This window comes from Myiozetetes cayanensis, unplaced genomic scaffold, assembly GCF_022539395.1.
Source record: "Myiozetetes cayanensis isolate MyiCay16 unplaced genomic scaffold, myiCay2020 scf10, whole genome shotgun sequence".
In the NCBI taxonomy this organism is placed as follows: Eukaryota; Metazoa; Chordata; class Aves; order Passeriformes; family Tyrannidae; genus Myiozetetes; species Myiozetetes cayanensis.
Window position 1 is genome coordinate 21,024,138 of NW_026086605.1, and position 21,863 is coordinate 21,046,000.

The following is a 21,863-nucleotide window of genomic DNA, read 5'->3' on the forward strand; positions in this document are numbered from 1 at the left end:
CGCCCGCGCGCGCTCCCGCCGGGCGCGCTCATCGCCCGCTGCCATAGCTACGGGCAGCCGCGCCGCGCGCCTCTCGCGAGAGCCGCCATCTTCCCGCGAGAGGCGCGCGCCGCGCCCGCGGGCGCCTCCTGTGGCCAGGGGGCTGAGGGAGCCCCGGGCGGCGCCGGGGGGGGGCGCCGAGGGGAGCGGCGCTGCGGGCTGGGGAGAAGGAAAGGGTCGGCCGTGCAGGGCCGTGTCATTGCTAACAACTGCACAGCGCGGGCAGCTGCAGCTGAGGGATGCCGCTCGAGCCAGGGGAAGCATTCAGACACGTTCACGTCTAGCAGAAGTTTGCTCGTAGTTGATGTGAGCTGGGTTTGCTCACAGGTTAGAGCCCAAACATTGTGTATTCAGCAGCACGCACACTTAAGGTGTGAATTAGACCATCTCAGGGGCTGGGAAAATTGGAGTAAGGTCTTCTGGAAATCTGTATTTTGATTTTCTGAATCCTAGGTAACGTGTAAAATCATTATTCAACTCGCATTCCCTGAACTGCATCAGCTTGAGCATTGCAGTCTGTCACCACTGCAGACTGCTGGTAACTGGTGTAATAGTATTCTTGGTGGTATGCAAGAAAAACATTTCAAGCCCACTGAAATAAATGGGTCCTTTCCTATGAATTCAGGATCATGCATAGACAGTCTGCAGATGACTGCAGGAACCACCATTTCCTTGAGGAGTTGATATCTCAGTGCTACCTCGGTAAAACTATTAACTATTACTGAGACTGAAACATGACGGCATGAGGGCTGATATATTTTCTTTTCTGCCCTTGTATTTTCAGTGTTCCCAACATCTGAGAGAGACACCTTTTGTAACAACACTAAGAGAAGTGCCACCACCTCGGTAAGTGTACAGAAAGTTCTTTTTATTCAGTTGTTGAGTCCATTTTTACATAAGAGAAGTGAGTTGATGCATAACGTTCTGTATATAAAAGATGTATTCTGTATGCCAAAATTACCAGCTTCTGACAATTCAGGTATCCTGTCAATGGTGTACTAGATGCATAGAGTGTGCCTGGGGGACTGGGACTGTGCTTTGTGCTGCCTTTGAGCAAACTCTCAAAGCATTCTCTTTGTATATACCCATGTCTGCAATACTGTTTCTGCTGCTGCTGTTAATATGGCACTTCTGACACTGCTAAAATAATACAAATAAAAGTGCATGCATTTGGAAGAATACTTGTTTACTTGTTGTGATTTCCCGTCCCATTTCAGTCTTCTACTTCGGGAATCAAGCCAACCATACTGCAAGAGAGAGCAAATGAGGAAGGCCTCAAGCCTCTCTTAGGGACCAAAGATAATTAAGAGAAACATTTAGAGATAGTATATATAATGAAGCCCTGAATACATGCTAGCTTCAGGCCCATGACAGTATGGCTGTTTTCATAATAGAATATGGAAGTAATTACACATCTGAGCTGGGCACTGTGGAGTTTGACTGAAGCACTTTTCAGTGTAATTGAATTTGTATAGCATCTGTGAGCAGGGGAGGTCCTGTGCCACAAGGCCCATAGGGTGTCCTTAGGCTGGCCAGCAGAAAGTTTCTCGTTTGTTTGTCCCTCCTTCCAGGGGCCACTTTGTTTTCCCTGCAGTGAACGATGTATAATGAGGTTGTTGCTTAAAGCAGGAACTTCTTCCAGTCAGAATGGGAAATCTGCAGAGTCCTTATTTACCCTTTTGTGTAGAGGGATGTTTTGGAGCACAAATGCAGCACTGCTTAGTGGCTGGCCTTTTCCACTGTGCTTTGTGTCCTCCTTCTATGGTTTTTAACCTCCCTAGTTATAAATGCAGGGACTTGGAGTAAAACAATGGTGCTACCCTTGGCTCATGTCTGAGCCTGGGAGGAGTTGAGACCCTTCTCAGCCTTCTGTTGTACGGTTGTGCCGTCCCTATCTGAATTTCCAGAAAAATATTGTTCCCAGTAAGCCTTGTTACAATAACCAAGAAGAATAACTATTTTGCTTTGGCCCCTGAAGAAGAACTTATAACCATAAATTAATCTCACCTTATACATTTATTTGTTTATGGTGGATTTTTTGAAAGTCAAATGTTCATTATCACTCTGGCTAGAGCTTTAGCTATTACTTCATCTAATTTTTTTAAAGGGTAGTGGTCCTTGTCTGCAAATTTATTTCCCTGAAAATACATCAGATAAAATTTTCCTTACATGAAAAACAGACTTTTAAAATTAAAATACTTTGCACAAAACATTTTGTGTTTCTTCTATTGTTAATCAAAAGATCAAAACAAACAAAGGAGCCTTCATGTTTTCTTAAAAAATAGTTCAAAAATATGCCTTAAAAGTTTTGATATAAATAATGCTTCTAAAATGTATAATTGAAAATCAAAGGAAGAGTTTCTATTTGAGAATTTGTTTATTAAACCGACTGAAATTTAGGTTGCATTTTAAGATGACTGCTTCAGAGTGGTTTATGTAGTTCTCTTCCCATTACTGCGTGTATTAATTAACACATTATATATCTGATCGGCAGCCCCTGGTGGTCTAGTGGTAAAGGCGCCGCGCTATCACCGCGGAGACCCGGGTTCGATTCCCGGTCAGGGCCACTCCCGGGCAGGTGGGGCTCGTCAGCCCTTAAAGGCAACCCACCTACGTCCTAAGGACCTCACTGCCACCGTCCAAGCTCGCTTGGCCCCGGCAGATGAACCTTAGGATTAAAGGGTGGGCTCAGTTCCGCGCACACTGTGTCTCACCTAAAAAATCCAATGCGCAGGCTGGAAGGTGGAAAGACCTTCCCCGGATCTTCGCTCGCGAAGACTGGCCATTATATATCTGATCAAGTACTTGCACTCATTAAAGCTTCCTGTAAGCTGTACTGCAAGCAGAGGATGATCATCAGAGAGAAGATGACACTTATTTTGTGTTAAATATGTAGAGAGCAAGAGGTACAGAATAAAAGCACTGCTAATTAATTACATTAACTGAAGAGACTTTTACTAGTAGATATATGATTATAATTAATAAAATTAATAGTGTTTTAAATCCCACGTACTCATCAGTTCACAAAAGTTGTAGGATTCCCCAAAATGTGTGCAGTCTTGCTTCTGTGTCTGCCTGCACATTCTTCTTGGTTATCTGTAGCCCTGGTCAGACACCAGCCCAAGATAGAATAGGCAACTTGTCTCAACTAGTTTGTAACCTGCAATTTGGTCATAGATGAGATTGAATATAAGTGGATTGATGTGCTGTGAGCCAGCAGGATGGCTTTCAGACTTTTCTAATATTCAATCAAGAGAGACAATGTATGTCTCTGATGGGCAGCAGTAGACTCTTTAAGTTGCAAGAGCAATGTTAACAGCAGCTTGTTGTGCCAAAGGACAGTCCTTTGAAAGTGGCATGTTTTCCAGATGATCACAGCTGTGGCGGTCTGCTTCAGAAGAGAACATATATTTTACAGAGCAGTTAGTTAGGAAAAAACCCTCAGTGCAATGAACATTCAAGTCCTGTGCCACAAGTCTGCGCTTCCTGGCCAAGTGCAAACCTCTGCTCTATAAGAGAGAGATCATTTTCAAGCTCTTGGCTGTCTGGTGCCTGCCATCTTGTGTAAAAGAAATAATGCATTTTCTGTATTCACAGTATGATTTTATAAAAACAAAGTCAAAAAGACAAAGCCCATCTTATCCTAACAGCCTGAAACTATTCCAGGTTTTATTTCTGAGAGACTAGGTCTGATGACAAAGATGATAGATCTAAATGATCTATCAATAACAACGTAAAATGTAATTCTCTGATATTATTTGTATGAATTATTCTGTCATCATCACTAATGGTAAGTTGGTCACATGAGAGAGGTAATTATGAGATGCAACCCCTTGATTAGGGAACGCATTGCAGTGAAATGGAAGACTCTCTGCACAACACAGGGAAGCATACTAACTGTGCTACTACCTGCCAGATATTTATACCATCAACTGTAACTTCAGGCTTGTTTTAAAAACATACAGGTCCCTATTTATGGGTAGTATTGCTGAGATTTTGTTAAGCACCTTTCTTTTACTTTAAAACGTGGATACTATTTTTTAATGCATTTTCAGCCTGGCTTGGATTCTTTGTCATACAAGTCTTCATGAGAGATACATTTCAAAGCTTGGAAAGTGTGAAATTATATTCCTAAAAATGACACTGTAAATAAGTAAAAATGTGAGAACTTTTTGTTCTGAATGAAAGATCTGAATGCCACAAAATCCTATCTAATCTGTTTTTCATGGGTCATCCCCTCTCTATTAAATGGATTTTTAGCTGCTGTTCAATGGAGTATAAGCTTAATATCCACCATATCCTCTGTGAGGGAATTGTAGCCTGCCTTTTCAAGAGGATGGCTCAACAATTTGTGCTTTTTTATCTCTAACTGTGATGATCCTGCTTAAAAGCAGATGACTTACTTTCCATTCTGTAGCTTCTACTATTTGGGGGAAAATCCACTGTAATTAAATCTTATAAAATCCTCTAATTCCCAATATAAACATTTCTCTGACACAGGCAATTCCCCTGAGTCTACCTCGTAGCCCAAGGAAAACAAAGAGCAGGAGTGGTTTCTTACTTCCTCTTAAATATTTGATCATTTTGGGCAAACTTCTGCCCTGATTACAGTAGCTTCAAGCCTTACTCAAATTAATTATTTTTGAGACAGAATTTAGATTACTGATTTTTTCTCACTTGAATAATGGCTAAACTAGCATGTAATTTAAGCTGTGTAAACAACAAGACAATAGTTGTTTCAATTGTTCTAGAACATGTGGCATTATATTTCTCATTTTGTGCTAGAAACAAAAGCGCATAAATCCTGTTTGACAGAATTTGAGATTGGAAGTGTACTGGCAAAAGAAGAGCTATATGCCTCATGAAGTAAATTTCCCAAAACTGAAGCATCCTCTTAGCTTATAAGCATGAATTATAGCAATATTACTAATACTTGCAGTGATACAATACTAAATTTCCAAGGACATTGCAGCTTTTTGTGCCCATTAAGGGTTTGGAATAGTGAAGTGTGTAGACAAAAACTCTTGTCCATCAGTACGTTATGAACCAGAGCGAGCTCTGGGTACCCAGTCCTTTATGTACTTGCAGGATTTTGCTGTCTTTCTTGTACATTAGAGCTTTGAAACAACACCACCAGAGAGCACTGTGCTATTTGTGTAGTATTCCTTACCTTTCCCTGCATATTTAAGGACCTATTTTATTCAGTCTTTTTTTTTTTTTTTCTGTGATAAAATAAAAATCAAATGGAGGTTGTGATTCTATTGGAATTCCCAAACGTTTTGCTGTCATTGTCCCATGTGCACCAATGGCCCTCAGTTGCCCTGACCAGCCTCATCTGGGACCTTCACCCCACTTATGGCTGAGAAAACCCATTTAAGCTCAGACCTGGACCTGGGGTCCTTGTCTAAGCAATATGGTAGGAGGAGTGCTGACCTGCATTCTTGTCTCCTGGGTGGACCTGAGACCTGTGCGGGAGCTAGCTTGTCTCCTAGATGGACTTTGGACCCGGACTGTAGCTTGGGTCCAGCCCAAGCTGTGGTTCATAGAATCATAGATTTGTTAAGGTTGGAAAAATCCTCTATCATTATCAAGTCCAACTGTCAACCCAGCACCATCACCATGTTCACTGTTAAACCATGTCCTCAAGAGCCATATCCACATACTCTGTGATCGTTTCCAGGGATGGTGACTCCACCACTTCCCTGGGCAGCCTGTTTCAATGCTTGACAACTCTGACAGTGAAGAAGTTTTTCCTAATATCTAATCTAAACCTCCTTGGCACTTGTTACCTCTTGTCCTGTCACTTGTTACCTGGGAGAAGAGACTGACCCCCACCTCTCTAAAACCTCCTTTCAGGGAGCTGTAGAGAGTTTTCTTTTCTCCAGGCTAAACACACTCAGCTCCCTCAGCCATTCCTCATAAGACTTTTGCTCCAGACGCTTCACCAGTCTTTGTCAATGTCTTTCTTGTACTGAAGGGCCCAAAATTGAGCACAGAATTTGAGTTGAGGCCTCACCAGTGCCCAGCACAGGGGGATAGTCACTGCTCTAGTCCTGCTGGACACACTGTTTCTCGTTCATTGGCCTTCTTGCCCACCTGGGCATGTGCTGGCTCATGTTCAGCTGCTGCTGATCAGCACCTCCAGGTCCTTTTCACTGGGCAGCTTTCCAGCCACTCTTCCCCCGGTCTGTAGTGCTGCATGGGTTGTCACCCAAGTGCAGGATCCAGTAATTGGCTCCCTGTGTTGCCCCTGTGCCTGATTCATCCCCTCACCATGCCTGGGAAGATTGATGGACCCTGTCCCCAGCTCTCTGCTTTGACTGCCATGCTCAGGTGTCATGAGCCTTTGTGCTGGTTGGTGTGGGCACTGCCTGTGCTGGGCTTGTGTGGACCAAACTCCTCCTCAGAGCATTCAACTCTCTCTGCACCTTGCCATGCCTTAATTTGCCATGGTTTGGAACACCTGCAACTGAAAATAGATTAGCTGTTGACATCCAGCTACCAAACCACCTTGTTTCTGCTGTTCACAACATATTTATCACGAAAGCATCGGGTATTTCCCTTTATAAAGAAATCAAGTAATTCTATATTGCAATAATCTAAAATCTATATTGGAAAAGGGGAGGCAATAAATGGCATATTGGGTGGAATATTTTGCTTTGAGTCACCTAGTTTTCTCTAAAACTTCCTCTTTCTGTCTGCACTTCTGGCCTTGTCTTTGTGGCCTGGATTCTTGTATTAGAGTCTTTTCAAACTGGAAAAGAAGTCCATCCTTCTTAATTATGATGCAATTAAAAAGCTAGATTGATTTAAAATATTGGAAAACACAGCAACCTTATCTCCAGACAGATCAAATATGAAATAAACTAATAGTTTGGCAAAATGTGAGAATTTCCTATTTAAATGTCTTTCACCAGAGAAATTTGCATGTATTTATGTAGGCATTAAAAAAGTTCATCAGTGTGGGAAATGTGTTTTCAACTAATTACTGGATCTATTTTATCCAAAGAAACAGAGTAAGTTTTTCTGAGGATTTGTTTTCAACTCATACTGCAGCTACTTTGTAGGAACATGTCAACAAAAACAACCTTTTTCATTTCTGTTGAAACATTCTTCAGATCAAAGTATCACCTTAGTATTTTTAAGTTTAGTCACAGAACTTACTTATGGATACTTCTTTATTATTTAATAGGACACACAATAAATGTTCTTTAGTCATTGCAGCAGAAGGGTTAGGAAACTACTCATTCATTACTTTTGCAGCTTGTTCTTATTAGCACAATTTTAAAGAGATCTCAGGGTAGCCCTGTCAGTAGCCTTCTAGAGGAGCGTAGTAAAGCCAACCTCGTAACTATCCCAACAGAATAAAAATCAAATACATCATTGCAGGGATTTCTAGACAAGGAGGAAAACCTCCTGAATTAAAAGTACTTCAGTGGAAGCTGTCCCCATGAACAAGTTGTTTAGCCCTGTTTATAAGAGGAAATGTTGAGGCAGCAGAACAGAATTCCAAACCAGTCTCCATGCAGGAGTTCTTTATTGGTCTCCCACAGCACCTGCCTTTCTTCCTATATGTGTGGCATTGCTAAAGCTGTTACAAGAAGTGAAATGGACTTTGCTGGTGTGTCTTTGAATAAATAATGCACTGTGGTGGGTGTCAAATTATTTCTGTTGTAACTAAAGCATTTCCTTTCTTCCTCTGTAACTATGGGCAAGCCATCTCACTTGGGTGTGCCTCTGTTCCTTCCCAACCTATCGATTTTATGGTCTTTGCAGAAAGAAAATCAAAAACTGCTTAAGCTGTCACCTAGTTTATTCTCTGGAGAACTGGGGGAATCTTAGGTGACAGTGAAATACTTTAAGCTGTTTGTTACACTGACAGGCTGACTTGCTGTTTTATCTCTGATGTTGCTATAATTTCCTCTCAAAGTTATCATTCTTCACCGTCACTTTCGCAGTATTTATCCAAGACACCTTCATGTATACCTGTCTTATGACCATCCCTGTCAGTCCCTGATGTTTCTTCCCAGGCTAATAGTCTAGTTGTGAGATTGAAACTTTTGTTATTGCTAATCCCCAGATTGATTCAGTGACATTTTTAAAGCAGAAAACACAATGGCTGTTTTTCATCTCGGTATTTTATTTTTAGTTAATATATGACAAAACATTTATTGTCAGACAGGCAGCATTTAGCATTGCTAAACAGGAAAACACTTCCTAGTCTTGGCCTCTTATGACCTGGTGAATAAAAAGCTCCTTTCCCTCAAACTGTTTCTGATGTGGATTAACACCACATTGAAGAGAAGTTTAGAACCTGCTAGGAACTTGTTTTGGCTAAGGGCAAAAGAAAGAAAGGGCTGACAGAACTAGAGTTGCACTTTTCAGCCTCTTACTGTCAACTTGCAGATAGAAAGGGCTGAGAAAAAAAGGGAAGGTCTTGGCAGTGGGAATTTATAGCTCTTCTGTTTCACCACTTATTGGCACATTGATCTCAGTGTGGTACTCCGAGGCGTCTCCTGAAGGCATCCAAGGTATTGGGGTTCTGTTGAATGAGGGTCTTTTGCTGAAATTTTGATTATATATCATGAGAGATTCTGGGAGCAAAGGGCAGATATCAAACTGAGGCACTTTGAAGGTCATCCTTTTGGCTGCTTTCTCATAACCCCCATAAGGCATGGCAGTCCTGGCATAGGGGAATACATGGAGTTAGTGAACAGAGCATAGGTAAACAACAAGATTTAGAAAATCAATTATCAAAGTTCTCGAAATCGTAAGTTTTGCCACTGTTGCAGTTGATGGGCCAATAAATCCTTCACAAGAACGTGTATGTTCTTGTGTATCCATTGTCCATGTACTAAAAACAAAGGTGTAAATACACACTCTTGTGCACTTCCTCCACCTTTGCATCAATCTCCATCAAACCATACACCTTTCACACCTGTTGGCACTCTGTGTGTAGAAGGGAGAGGCTGCATTATTGCAGAAATTAAAGGCATGTGGGTTTATCCTCAGTGCTGTTGTCTTGAAGCTATGGAAGCAGGTGGCAAATTTGTATCAAGATGTTTACAAAAAATTGTTGCTACCTTGGAATTATTTGTAAAAGTTTCAGTTCTTATCAGAAGCAGCAGGAAGATCCTGATTCTTATCTGAAGTACTGTGAAGTATATGGCCTCCGATCATAAGCATTTTTCCTGAACTCTTGAACTTTGAAGGACAGTAATGAACAGTGACAAGCTAAATCTCCCCGGTCAAATGGGGTGAGAAAGAAAGGGAAATAGGATTAAAGTCCTCTTATCCAGATGCATATGTTTTGTGACCATAAGCCGAATTAAAATCTCTAGCTCTTGATATATTTTCTCTTTGTAGTCTTCCGAACATTTCATCCACAGGAGACTGTGCTAAGCAAAATGATGTGCAACTAAAACTCCTTTACAGTGCACAAGGCAGGAGGCTATGGTCAGAGTTACTGTGAGGTTTTTTTGCTAAATAAACTAAATTGAACATCTAAGAAGACTTACCTGTTAAAAGACTTGTAATGGGGGAAATCAGCCTTGGGACTATATGACAGTAAGTCCGTGGTGAACTGACTTTTGTCCTCGGGACTGATACCCATTGCTCGTTCCCAAGGGGAGATGTAAGTTTTAAATATAGTTACTTTTTTGCCTCCTGACTTTCCATCTGTAAACAGAGGAAGGTAAAGCACTCAAGTTAGATGACACTTATTCTAAATACATTTCCTTCCTGTAGTCTGCTACTGAAGTTGAGACACCAGCTTTGTTTCCAGATCCTGTAACTCCTAGATCAATCTTTTAATAGATCTAACTTTTAATAGTTAGATTTCTCTTTAAAATAATGGTCATACACCACTTCTGTCCTTATCCATAAAAGCAGGGGTAACATAGTCTAAGATCCACTCATGCAGGAGTTTGCATTAAAGCATATATTTATTTGAAAGCTAATTTTTCATTCATCTCTCTGGTATAGAAAGAAATAAAGTCTTTGCCTCATCCTCTTTTTTCACTAACTTGGGGGAAGCTTTATGTAAGGCAAGGTGCTATCTAACTTCTTAATTTTCTTTTTTCTGCATGATCATAGCAGACATAACATGGCATTTTCTTTGTGGTTACATGAACAGATATTCATCTTTTCCTGCTTCTGAACCAGGATGTTAGACACAAGTCTGGCTCAAACACCTTAGGATGGCTAAAAGCAGTTTGTAAATATGATGGGTTATCTCACTGGAAGTTAAAATCTTGTCCATGAGTTTGTTGTAAAGTCAGATACTTGATTGCCAGAAATTTTAGATTAGTTTCTAGCTGCTTGATGAAGCAAATGAGCTTAGACAAGTGTTTTCATTCTGTGTGCCACTCCCTTCCCTTCTCTTCCTTTCCCTTTCCTTCCTTTCCCTCCTCTCCCCTCCTCTCCTGTCCCCTCCTGCCCCCTCCCCTCCTTTCTCCCAGCTATGTAATAAAAGCATCAGTTGTGTATTGATATGTAGCACACTTAAGATTTTCATCCTTCATAAACCTTAAAGCTCCTGAGCAAGGACTTCTGCTTAGCTTGATTAGAGCAGACAACAATAATAGGTTAATGGAGTTAGCCATTCTGATGCTTTCATGGTACCACATTTTGTGTAGGAAACAAATCCTTATGAAGTAAGTGGCAAAGAAGGAACACTATTATCTGAATCTTCCTTCTCTTTATGACACCTTCTTTCTTGGTCTTACTTATTTTCTTCAAACCTTGTCAAATCCTGAGCATTCCTGCTTTCAAAGAATTTCAGACATGTACAAGAATCTAATTTTCACTAAAAAAATAAAAACTACTATTCCCCTCTTTCTTTGTGAAGTATTTAAAGCAGTTTACAAGAAAATTGATCACTAGGGTTGAAGAATAAAAGCAGCTGGGATCTGTCTCTGCAGGGAAAGCTGTGGGATGATATTAATCCTCCTTCTCCCTGCACATGAAGAAGGTTAACAATGCAGAATCTCCTATAAGAAGACTGTAAGAGTCTACACAGATTTGTTTTTCACAAGGATGCCCAGAAACTTAAAAACTGATTTTTATATAAAATGCTCATTCCCAGAATGTAAATTAAAAACCTTGGATTTTACAAGTCATTCATTTGGTCTCTTAAGGTAGTTGTTCCTGGTTCCCAAGAAGATTTGATTTTTGTTGTAAAAACCTATAGGGGTTATTAAAATAATGATTTTACCTGCTGATTCTCATACAAGGCACTTGGTTCTAGACATTTCTGGCAAACTAAACTGAGAATAAAATTAGGCAAAGACTAAATTGAAATAAAACTTTTACTCGTAAAGATATTGCTTCAGTGGACCAGTGGTGATTACTAGATAAGTTTTAGAAATATTGCTGTTCCTTTCTGAAGATGATCCAAAAAATGTTCTTTGTTTAGGTGGAAGCTTTGGTTTGAAATCAGGCCTGAGATACTCAAGACTGATGTGTCAGATCAGACTACTAAGCTAAAGAGGTAATACTACTATCTCCAGTAGTGGTCAGTGTAAAACCCTTGAAAGGAAAGAGGGCATAGCCATACTGGCATGGCATAGCCATGTGGCAATACTGCTGTATCACCCTTAGGAGCTCAGGAGTTACATTTTCTGTAATTTCTTTGATCTAATCAAGGAAGGTATTTCTGCTTCTTGCTTATGACTGAGCAACACAGAAGCATGCAAACAAAACTATCAAGCTAAAGGCAGTCCAACTAGACTTTGCAATGGAACTTAGTTTGGAAGAATTCAGGCTTTAGTCAGATTAATTTGCTTGTCCTTAAGAGTAAGGTTGGCATGAACTCTGATAGCTTTAGCTATTTCTTGTTCTTGCTCAGAGATACTTGCCTTTCTCAGTACCATCACCTCCTTCTCCACTGTCTCCAGACGATTTGCCTCCATGCTCCCCTTCACTGTCTCCAGGGCCTCCTTTGCTTCCAGGCCTGGCAGGGACACCAGGATGCTGCTGCTTGCTGGAGCCGTGCTGCCCAGCTGTCACTCCTCCTACCATCCGCCCTTGGGCATAGCCGTGAGCATCTTCCCCGTAATGCCCTCCCGGTGGGATGAACTTCTGAAAGTGATCCTAAGGCAGGAGAAAAGAGCTTATGTATCCTTGTTACAGGACATGGTCCACTGATGTTTACAGAGTTGGGTCCCAGAACATGAACGCCCAAGTTTCTGTGATCTGAGCAGTTTCTGTGTCTCAGTTACAAAACCGGTGGCAGAACTCAGTGTAAGTTATTCTCTCTATCCGGTATAGGGGCTGTTGTGGAACAGGAGCAAGGGCAATGGAAGCACACACACCTCATAGTCATTTTATGTGATCAGAGTGAGAAGAGAGAGGTCTGTGTATTGTCCCCAGCAGTGATCCTATCAAATAGGGGAGGAAGGGAAAGGAAATTTAGCTTCTGTCAGAGCAGGTAAAGGTCCAGACAGAGATACATTGGCTAACCTGTGGGAAAGTAAGCTGGGCAAGAAATAGGGAGTGTTTTCATGTCAAAGTTAAGATAACCCAACAAAGTCAGCTTGATTATAGTGTGGGAGCTAAGTGTTACAGGGCTCCTTTGACAACAAAAAAACCAGGGAGATGTCTGCCTGTGTGCCTGTTTTCCATATATGTGAAGGTCTGAATGGGGAGAAGTATTTACATGTTGAGAAAGACTGAAGAGGTAGCAGCCTGGAAAAACAGAAAATACTTTCTGGAGACCACAAGGGAAAAATGACATAAAGGAAGAATTTTGTTTGGAGCAATATGTGCAGTGATGAACCAAATTTAAACAGCAACAAGACAAAAAAGAAAGTTTTATCCATCAGTAAAACTAGGTTGGTCTTATTTTGCAGGCCATCCACTCTCCCCAGTCCAGGCTCTAGAAGGCACAATCTCTGCAGTACATAGTGAAAGAGAAACAGTCCATGCAGGATTTATAGACCCTGTGGTGTCAGCACAATGTTCTGTCTTTGCACACAGAAATTTTAATAAATACTTGTGTAGAATAGAAACTGATATAATATGTTCACAAAAATGTTTTACATATCTGTCATAAGTGACATCAAAGTTCGACTCCTATCAGACATAAAATGGTATCTCTTGTGTATGACAGCCCACACAGCTATAGAATACAAGTCACGTGAGTTATATATCACATATAGTTTTTGCTGTTGAAGGAGGATATTGGCTGTTAGATGCACAAAGATGCAACAAATACAAATAAATGGAATGGAACGAATCTGTGGTTCCTCATGCTGCAATTCTACTTGCGTAAATTAATCTCAGGCAGTCAATGGGAAACCAGTGCCACCTTCAGAGCTGGCTCTCAAAGGGTTAAGGCTTTCTCAGGGCTCTTACACCTAGCACAGTTTAGCAAAAAGAAGCTTTCCAGGCTGTAAACAGGCTTCCAAGGCCAGCTGTTCAGTCAGCTAAAAATAGATGACAAGTGAAAACCCACAAGGCTCAAGGCAGAATTAGCTAACCCTCCACTCCCTGTGTCTCCCGCAACAGTGTCCAGGGTTTCACAGCAGGTCACCAGGCTGCAACCCAGGCAGGCAGCCAGCTGCAGGCTGAAGTGGCAGAGCTGGTGCCCCCAGGGCCTTTAGGGACTGTCTGTCCTTCTCCTAGCTGTAGGGAATTCCCTTTTTAGGCACAGAGGAGAAAATGTTCCCCTGAATGTCAGGAAGCACTGACAGCAGAGAGGATTGTGAGCATTAAGCTGTACACAGGAGCTAGCAGGGCAATCTGCTCAATTATGTGTAGGAGCTATGGAACTGTAAAAAGGCAAACTGAAAAAAGGGTATTTTGAAGGCTAGGGGTCAGAATGAGGTTATTCTCAAAATGTTAATATATATGCAAGGTTAATGCTTCTACTGATTTGCTTAGTACTTTCAAAACAGGATTTGCATATGATTTCCTTCAAGTGTTACCCATGCTTTGTGCCTTTCCTGAGAATTAAATGCTTATTTCTCTTTTCCTCTGGTTACTTACATGTGCCCTCCTGAAAAAAAAAAGTCACAAAACATCAGCATAACATGAGCTGCAGTAAGATGGGCTATTTTGATTCTGCAAACGGCAGTACTTGATGTGACCAGGGAGGGGCATCAATGTCATCTGGTGTTATTTTAAATTGCAGCATTATCACTGATAGGAATGAAGTTTCTCTGAAACAGAAGGTCTGCATCAGGAGAGCCACACCTAAATCTTATTAAGCTGCAAATTAAATTAGTTTGATTGGCTTAGGCTAGTTCATGATTCTTCATGGACCTGCTGGGAAAACTGATCTGTTGAAAGCAGACATCTTCATTCAGATAGGAGAGACACGTTTTCCATGCAATACCCCAGTCTACTCACCTGCTAGAAAAAATATAATTTCCTTTAGTTTTGGCCACCACAATAGTTTGTCTTAAAATTAGTTTGTCAAATTAACAGGAGGCAAAGGGAAATTAATCTTTTTGAAAGATTTTCTGAGAGAGCAGAGCTCAGGAATGGCAGCCTCAAGCAGGAGTCTCAACATAGTCAAAACTGGGTAGGTGCAGCTTTGTCTCTGGTACGTAGAGCATACCTCAGGTCAGAGTTTTGAAGTGAAATACAGATTACAGTTGGGGAAAATGCAAGTCTTGTGCCAGTGCTTATGGAACATTGTGGAGCTTTTCCATATATGCATATTCACATCATAAAACCAGTCTCTCAGGGTTGATTGACCCTGTTGGTGGAAGTTCCAGGAGAGAAGCCCAGGAATGTCAGTTGAGAAGGCTGATAGCCTTCTCCTGTTGGCTCTGGGGACAGATCACACAGTTTTTCCATGGAAGGGTCTGCCTTGTTTGTGCATTGCTGGAGGTAGTAGATGCTATCAGTGCCTGTGTATCCCCAAATTCACTCTCACAAGGAAACAATTGTCACAAGTTCAGGTGACATGTAGTCCCCTGGGTTGGCTAAACAAATTGGGCTGGTGTCTTTGAAGTCCTTAGTTCTAGCAAGAGTCTAATCCTGCAGGCTGAGTGCTTAGATGGACAAATTCCGAATTCTCTGGAGCATGTGCCTAATAAAAACTAGATAATGAAAGATGATCCAACTGAGCTGAGATCTCTAAGTATCTCAAGGCCCTGACGTCACTCCAGGCAGTCCCCAGGAGGAGACACTATGTGCTCCCCTTCAACTCCTTGCTGTGCCCTAAAGAAAATGATTGAGGCCACCAAATGTGTTTCTATTTCCACCTCACAGATAAAGAGCTCCCCAAATGTTTGATACCTATGTAGTTACTAACACTTCTGAAGTTACTGGTCTGCGTTCTCTTAGTGGCAGCCACTCAAATGCTCCTTAATGGTGCGATGGGAGATTTAAAATTCAGACACTTGGAGAGTCTCACTGACTGCCTACTGCTTTTATAAGTGTATGCCTCAGTCCTTCATTTGGCATTGCATAGCCTTAAACCTATGATTCACTTTAAGGAAAAAGGATGAAAATAAGAAGCTGTTAAAGTACTTAGGCAAATTTTTTTTTTTTTTGAACTTGCTACCCCAAAAGGTACAGCAGGTTGAGCTTTTGCTATTTCCAGGTCTACTTCTGACTTGCTGTTTAATCTTAGGAAAATTATTTTTTGCCTCCGTGCCTGAATTTATCCATCTAATTAATGGGAATTTTTATCTAATGCTACCCAAAGTTAGATATATCTTATTTGTATATCTTATAATATCTTTGCCACATTTTCTTTGGGGGTGAAGGAAATTGAGTTTCAGAATTTTGGTCCAAAGTTTTCTCATAGTGCTCCAACAAGCTGCTGTGGAAAATAAAAGGATCTTTTTTTTCTGTTGTTCTGCTTTTTCCACACCATCACTTCTTGAATAAGAACACATTGAACTCCATATTCACTCTTACACAGCTTTGGATATAGGTGGGACCTCTAGGTCTTCTACACCAATCCAACTCCAGCACAGCAAGGCTCATTTTATTAGAGGTTACATCTTACCCTGCTCAGTCCACTTACTTAGGTCATAACCTGAGACTTACATCTCAGTTTGTAATTATCCTGTAACATTTGTTCAAGAGGTTAAATATTCCCTGCAGAACAGAATCCTTAGAAAAAAATGCTTTTCCTACTGTTTTCCATTTAACCTTACCTCCAGCAATTGGTGGCCTGATTGGTGTTCTTCTAAGTACCTTAAGGGGCAAACAGAACCATCAGTGCATGTTTGTGCAATAAACCAAGTAGCTTCACGGTAACATCTTTGTTTCTCCATCCTTATGTTTTCCTTCACACCCTGTATCATGTCTGGCTATTTAACATGTAAGATCTCTGAGGCAGGTTGGTTGTGTACTGCTGTCTGCTGCGAAGCATCACTTTGGGTATTTTAACATAACTTCTTCCATTCTGCTACCTCTGCCCACTCCTGTGAGTTCTTTCTCAGCAGCAAAGGCAATACCAAGTAACTCCTGCAATTGTGCAGAAGCACAGTAATCCAATTCCTTAAACCTTTTTCACTTCCTGTATTTTGTTTCACAGTTGGTGTCAGCTTATCTGAAGAGACCTCTTGACCCGAAGTCCAGCAGAAATTGCCAACATATGTTCAGATTGTTTTCGTACAAGCAAAGAAGGAATGGAATGGTACAAGATTGGAAACTGCATTTATTTTAACTTGTGGATGAGCCTAAGAAAGTATGAAGGTGGGGTTATCTGTGTGTGGGTCTGGGTGTTTTTTGATGTACTACTGCTATTTGTCTATTTTTTGATATACTACTGCTATTTGTCTATTCAAATATTGCTTATTTCACCTTCGTAATAGTTTTAAGTTAAGATCTGATAGTAAAGCATGAAAAGCAGGGGAAAAGAAAAAGGTTTTCTACATGTAACCCAAATCAGGCCACAGGTTTTGACTAGCAGAAAGATATATTTAAGGATCCTCACTGGAAGACAGACAGCGCATCCAAAATCCTATGGGTTTGTTTTCAGTTTCCACTTAATGATTAGCACAAAGGTGTTAGACAGTTTCCCTTTGATGATAGCAAGAAGATCTTAAACAGAGGTTCCCAAAGCAGAGATGAGACCTCAGAAGGAGTTAAGACAATAAAGGCTGTAGAGCCAAGAAACATCCTTTCACCTGATCTCAATATGCTTGAGGCCAAACAAATTTAGCATTATGAAGGAAGGGTCTGTGAACTGCTGATCTGTTAGTTGCTGTACAGTGAAGTGGGATTTAGGAGACCCAAAGATAATACTAAAACCCTCTCTATGATTTTGTGTGACCCGTTCATCTACCCCATGGTTCAGTTTCACCATTAAAAAATAAATATAGTCATTTCCTTCATGCTATGGTTGGCCAGATGCTATAGTAATAGAGCACAGAGCAAGATGGAGTTTCATCATGGTCTGTAGTCAATAGTAAATTGCATCATGCAGCTCCACAATGAAGTTGATAATATCCTCTGAGACATGGAAAGGACCACAGTTTCTGTAACAGGGTGGCACAGCCTGGGGTGAGGAGAAGAAATCCTTCTTATGATTTACTAGACAGGATTGATAAGAGCTCAGCTTCTCCAGCACAGCACCAAACACAAAGAATGTTGCCTGAACTCTCCCTGTTTGCCAGGATATCAGTGTCAAACTCAGCCCTCCTTAAAAACCTCCCCTTGTACTGTGCATTTGCAAGAGAAGAGGGTCACAGTATTGAAAACAGCTATACAGTGGGTAGTGCATGTCATTTTGCTCATGTTGGGAATGGTCAGTCCTTTTTACTGTGGGTTTAGCTATCATTTGCCTTTAACTGGATAGGCAGAGCTGCAGCAGTGATAGAGTGGCAGAGTGGCAGGTTTTCACTTTTGGAGGTGTCTGACATTCTGGCACACACAATATATGTTTTCTCTGCTAAAAATAAGGAGAGTGATCTGATTGTCCAGTGTGGTTGTTTGGCTGGAGGAGAAGGAGGAGGAGAGAAGCAAGAGGGTGAATCAATGACACATGACTGCTGAGATCTTCTTCCTTGTGTGGAATGTTTATGGCTACAGCACAGGCTATCCTGGAACCCCTTATATGGTTTGGATTTATTTTTAATAAGTTTTCTCTTTGTGTGTTTTGGGGTTTTTTTTTAATATTACATTACCTTACTGCTAAACTTTTTTTGTGGGAAAGAAACAATCCGTCCTTCATGCCAGACTTGTCTTGCTCTGCTTTGCTAAGTATGTCCCAAGAATATTTTAAGACAGGTAAGGATTCTATGATATAAAAACAGAAAACCCACCCCTGGCTTCAAAACCCTTCACTGCCTCACAGCCATAAAGACACAAGGACATCTTTGGGGTGGGGAGCAAAGAACATAGAAATTAATTGAGAGAGGGAAGTAACCAGATGTAGCAGTAGGACTTCTTTACTCTTCCATTATTTTCTTCACACAGTTCCCTTGTTTTTAAGCTTTCTTTTCTGCTTCTTGCCTTTGAGCAGATACAGGAGCAAGAAAGAAAAGGAACAGAAAGCTAATCAGGTATTGCAATCAAAAGGCCTTCCTGATGAAAGTTATTTGTTGCTAAGGTCGGGGGGCTGTCCTGATGGTTTGAAAGATAACAGGCCACAGATGTGTTGCCTTTGCCTGCCCAAGAACAACCAGCTCTCCCAGAGAATGACTCAGTTGCTGCGACTGCTCAGCTTTTCCTCTCGCTGCTCTGACCACGAACAAAGGTGTTAACTTGTGCTGGCTGTGGTGATGAGAATAGTTATCCAGACAGGCAGTGGATGCAACCTGCCAGAGCCCTTGCACAGAGCACATGGGGCAGCCAGAAAATGGTAACAATTATGTTTGTGATCCTGTTAAGTTGGGCCCAAGTGAGGGCTGTAGGGCAGATCAAAGTCTTCCTGCACTGACTAATGGAGATTTTTTATCTGTGCCATGAATGTGGAGAGAAGATAGCCCTGAAGTTGAAACATGAAGGATTTTAAAGCTGAGTGCCAGCTGCTGTTTGGAGACCATGCCAAGGTTCTCATGCAGCAAAGCTATAAAGAAAATACTAGGCTTGTTAGAGTCTTCTCTAACCCCCAAAGACATTTCTCCATGACAAAGAGCTTGGGAGCAGGGGTGTTCCTATAGAACAGAGGGAGAGATTCCCTACAGAAAGGGTATGGAATAAAAGTCAGGCACAGATGAATAAAGTAGGAAAACCAGCTAACAAAAAAGAGGCAATCGTCATCAGCCTTTGTAATGTTAGTCATGTAGGGACTCTGTACATGTCCAGTTTTGAGTCAGTTTGCCACAGCTCATTTGCTTTCTACTGTCATGATTGGGACATTCTTTAGTGACACCCTCACATTTTTGAGAGCTTGGACTTCAGCCTTTTTATTCTGTTGCTTTGTTATTTTCTCACTCCACTGCAGCAGATTCTGACACATGAACTTGGCCTTTGTGTGTTTGAGGAGCTCTGAGATTTGCTAAGTATTTATAAAAACAGCATGCACTTCTCTAGACTAGTAATCTGAAGAATCCAAAGTTCAACAGACCATTCATTCTCACATCCTTTCTAGGAAATAACTTCCCGAAGAGGTAAACTACCTAAAGCATAAGGAGATGAAGAAGCTGCCCAAAGTCTAACGTCACCAGATATGCTTGCTGGATCTCTGGTCTGTCATCACTCATCTGTAATCTGACCTACTGTTGTAATTTTAATGACTTGGGTTTTTTTATCAGGCATCTTTCCACATTCTGATTTCCAAATTGTCATTTTTAAGAGTGAACCAGAGATATTTACTTATTGCTACTTTTGAAAACATCAGAGGGCTAAAAACCAACGTGTTTCTGTTTCACAAAACATTTTCTTCAGCTTGACTTTTATTATTTTCCCTGAGTTTCCTTGGACTAGAAAACAGACGCCATAAAGGAGTAAAATGACATCAAATGAATTTTAAAGAACATCAGAAGATGAGGTGCTATATCAAAATGCATATAAACCTGAAATATTTTCCATTTGTTCTACTGAACTCCTGACAATCATGTGATAGGAGAGTTTAATTTGTAAAAGTTTAGGTGTCTTTAGAAGACTTTACACCAACGGCTAAAGGTAGAGAGAAGTTCAAAGATTAAATAACAGTAATAACTCATGGGAAAGGGGAAAAAAAGAATGTTTACATTTATACATCATATCTGAAAGGAAAATATTCTAGAAGAAAACAAACTTGGCTTCTAGGAAATTAACTGAAGATATTGCACAGTCAGGTTAGAGGTTTCTGGCAGAAATTTCACTTGTGGAACTTGCAGAAATGAGCAGGGGACTCTGTCCAGCAGAAAGTATAAAAGTATCCTAGACTAAAAATGTAACTGCACCTACTGGGGCTGAAGTCAGACCTGGATGAATCATTGCCATCATGCAAAGAATAAATGGAATGGGTACAAAACTAATTAGCCCTGCCCTGAGGTCTGAACACCTGCCAAACATACAGTCCTCCTTCATCACTCAGTACTGAATTTTCTCATGCTTCTGCATATGCGATACGGATTATTTGCCAGAGGAAACTAATGCTGTTGCCAAAAGGAAATAAAACTTGTGTATTTATAAAATTTCAGCTTTTTCCTTCACTTCTTTGCTAGTAGGTCCCCCCTGGTCCATGCACATACAGAGGGGAGCTTGTGCACACTCCATTCCTGTTTACCCCACATGTATGGAGTAGCTTTTTATTTTTATTCTTCAACCTACCACAGAATTGTCGGTGAAGGCATCAGGGTTATTCTCATAAATGAACTTCTCCACTCTCAGCTGGCGTAATTTGAACATCTTGGATCCTCTGTTAGTGAGGAGAGAAAGCTCTTCTAGCATCACATCTCTGGGGATGCTGATCTTCTTCCCCAAGTTCAGCTTGGACACCTCTTGCGGCATGTCTACAAAACATAGGCAATGGGACACTTTAGGAAGTGCTCTGGTCCACATCTCTGTTGCTTCCTAGCATCAGTAGTGACTTCAGAGCACCCAAATTCTCTTCTAAATTCAGTTTTTAGGAAATGAGCTATGCGCCAAGGTTTTACATTGATGACACTTTGGGTATAGATATTTGGGATTTCCTCTGAATTGCAATCCAGGCAAATCTGCAGAGATGAATTGCATAGGGGTGGAGCTAGATGGATGTGGCCCACATCTGAAGCATCTCAGTCAGTGCAGCAGGATTCCTTAGTACTGCCACAAAATGCACCACTGCCTTGTGAGATTACTGCCTTACATTCACCTCCCCCTTCCCCCCACAATTAAATGAGTGGCAGTCAGCTCTTCAGATTGGACTGACATGTAATAAATAAAGTGAACTCTGGTGTGCTTTGGTTTAAACATTATCCTGGAGCCATGGCAAGATTCAATGTCGTTATATCTTTTGTTTGTTTGTTTTAGGGAGAATTTTTAATAGGAAAGTGGTTGAAATTCTCTTCAAGCCTTAATATGCTTGTCACTCAATAAGTACTTTTCCATTTATTTTGGTACCACCAATTCACCATCAAAGCAATGGATTTAAACACTTTCAGTGTAAAAATCTTGCAGAAATGGAGTTAAAGTTTTTCATTCAGAAACATGCAATTTTTCCTAGGCTTTGTGGTTTTGTCTTGTTTTGTTTGTTTTTTTGGTATTAACTAAGGTTAAGACCACTTCTCATTGACAACAGAGAATGAATCCCCATCCTTAAACGACTATAAAATTTATATAAATCCCATTCATTTTATTAGACATTCTCTGAAGTATTTTTTTTTAAGCCAGTTTTATATAACACTATTTCATAGCACAGGAGGAAATGCCCTTTAACAGAAAATTGAATTTTTACTTGCTTGTTTACTTGAATAAAGGATTAGGGGCAAACAGAAAAATATATA

General features: G+C 40.8%; 1 protein-coding gene and 1 long non-coding RNA gene across 2 annotated transcripts; one reads left to right on the forward strand and one right to left on the reverse strand.

The window, feature by feature from the left end:
* Positions 1 to 824: 824 nt before the first annotated feature.
* On the forward strand, positions 825 to 20,518 carry LOC126651917 (uncharacterized). The gene is made up of 4 exons (XR_007631825.1): positions 825 to 885; positions 16,541 to 16,701; positions 18,473 to 18,512; positions 19,544 to 20,518. It is a non-coding gene; the product is annotated as an uncharacterized LOC126651917 (long non-coding RNA).
* Positions 8,286 to 21,175, reverse strand: MYOZ1 (myozenin 1). Its single transcript, XM_050338359.1, has 5 exons — positions 21,036 to 21,175; positions 20,710 to 20,891; positions 11,898 to 12,132; positions 9,558 to 9,717; positions 8,286 to 8,722 (listed from the first exon to the last, which is right to left on the reverse strand). Exons 1-5 carry the CDS (start codon positions 21,112 to 21,114, stop codon positions 8,491 to 8,493), a joined length of 888 nt encoding a protein of 295 aa, XP_050194316.1. The 5' UTR covers positions 21,115 to 21,175; the 3' UTR covers positions 8,286 to 8,490.
* Between the last annotated feature and the right edge of the window lie 688 nt (positions 21,176 to 21,863).

What these genes read in the sequence shown, in the direction of transcription:
- MYOZ1 (XM_050338359.1), bottom strand. Translation starts at nt 21,114, where the DNA reads ATGCAATTCATCTCTGCAGATTTGCCTGGATTGCAATTCAGAGGAAAT. An exon ending in AGGTGATGGTACTGAGAAAG is followed by an intron (nt 9,718 to 11,897) that starts GCAAGTATCTCT and finishes CTCTGTTTACAG; the next exon opens with ATGGAAAGTCAGGAGGCAAA. An exon ending in CATTACAAGTCTTTTAACAG is followed by an intron (nt 8,723 to 9,557) that starts GTAAGTCTTCTT and finishes CCCCTATGCCAG; the next exon opens with GACTGCCATGCCTTATGGGG.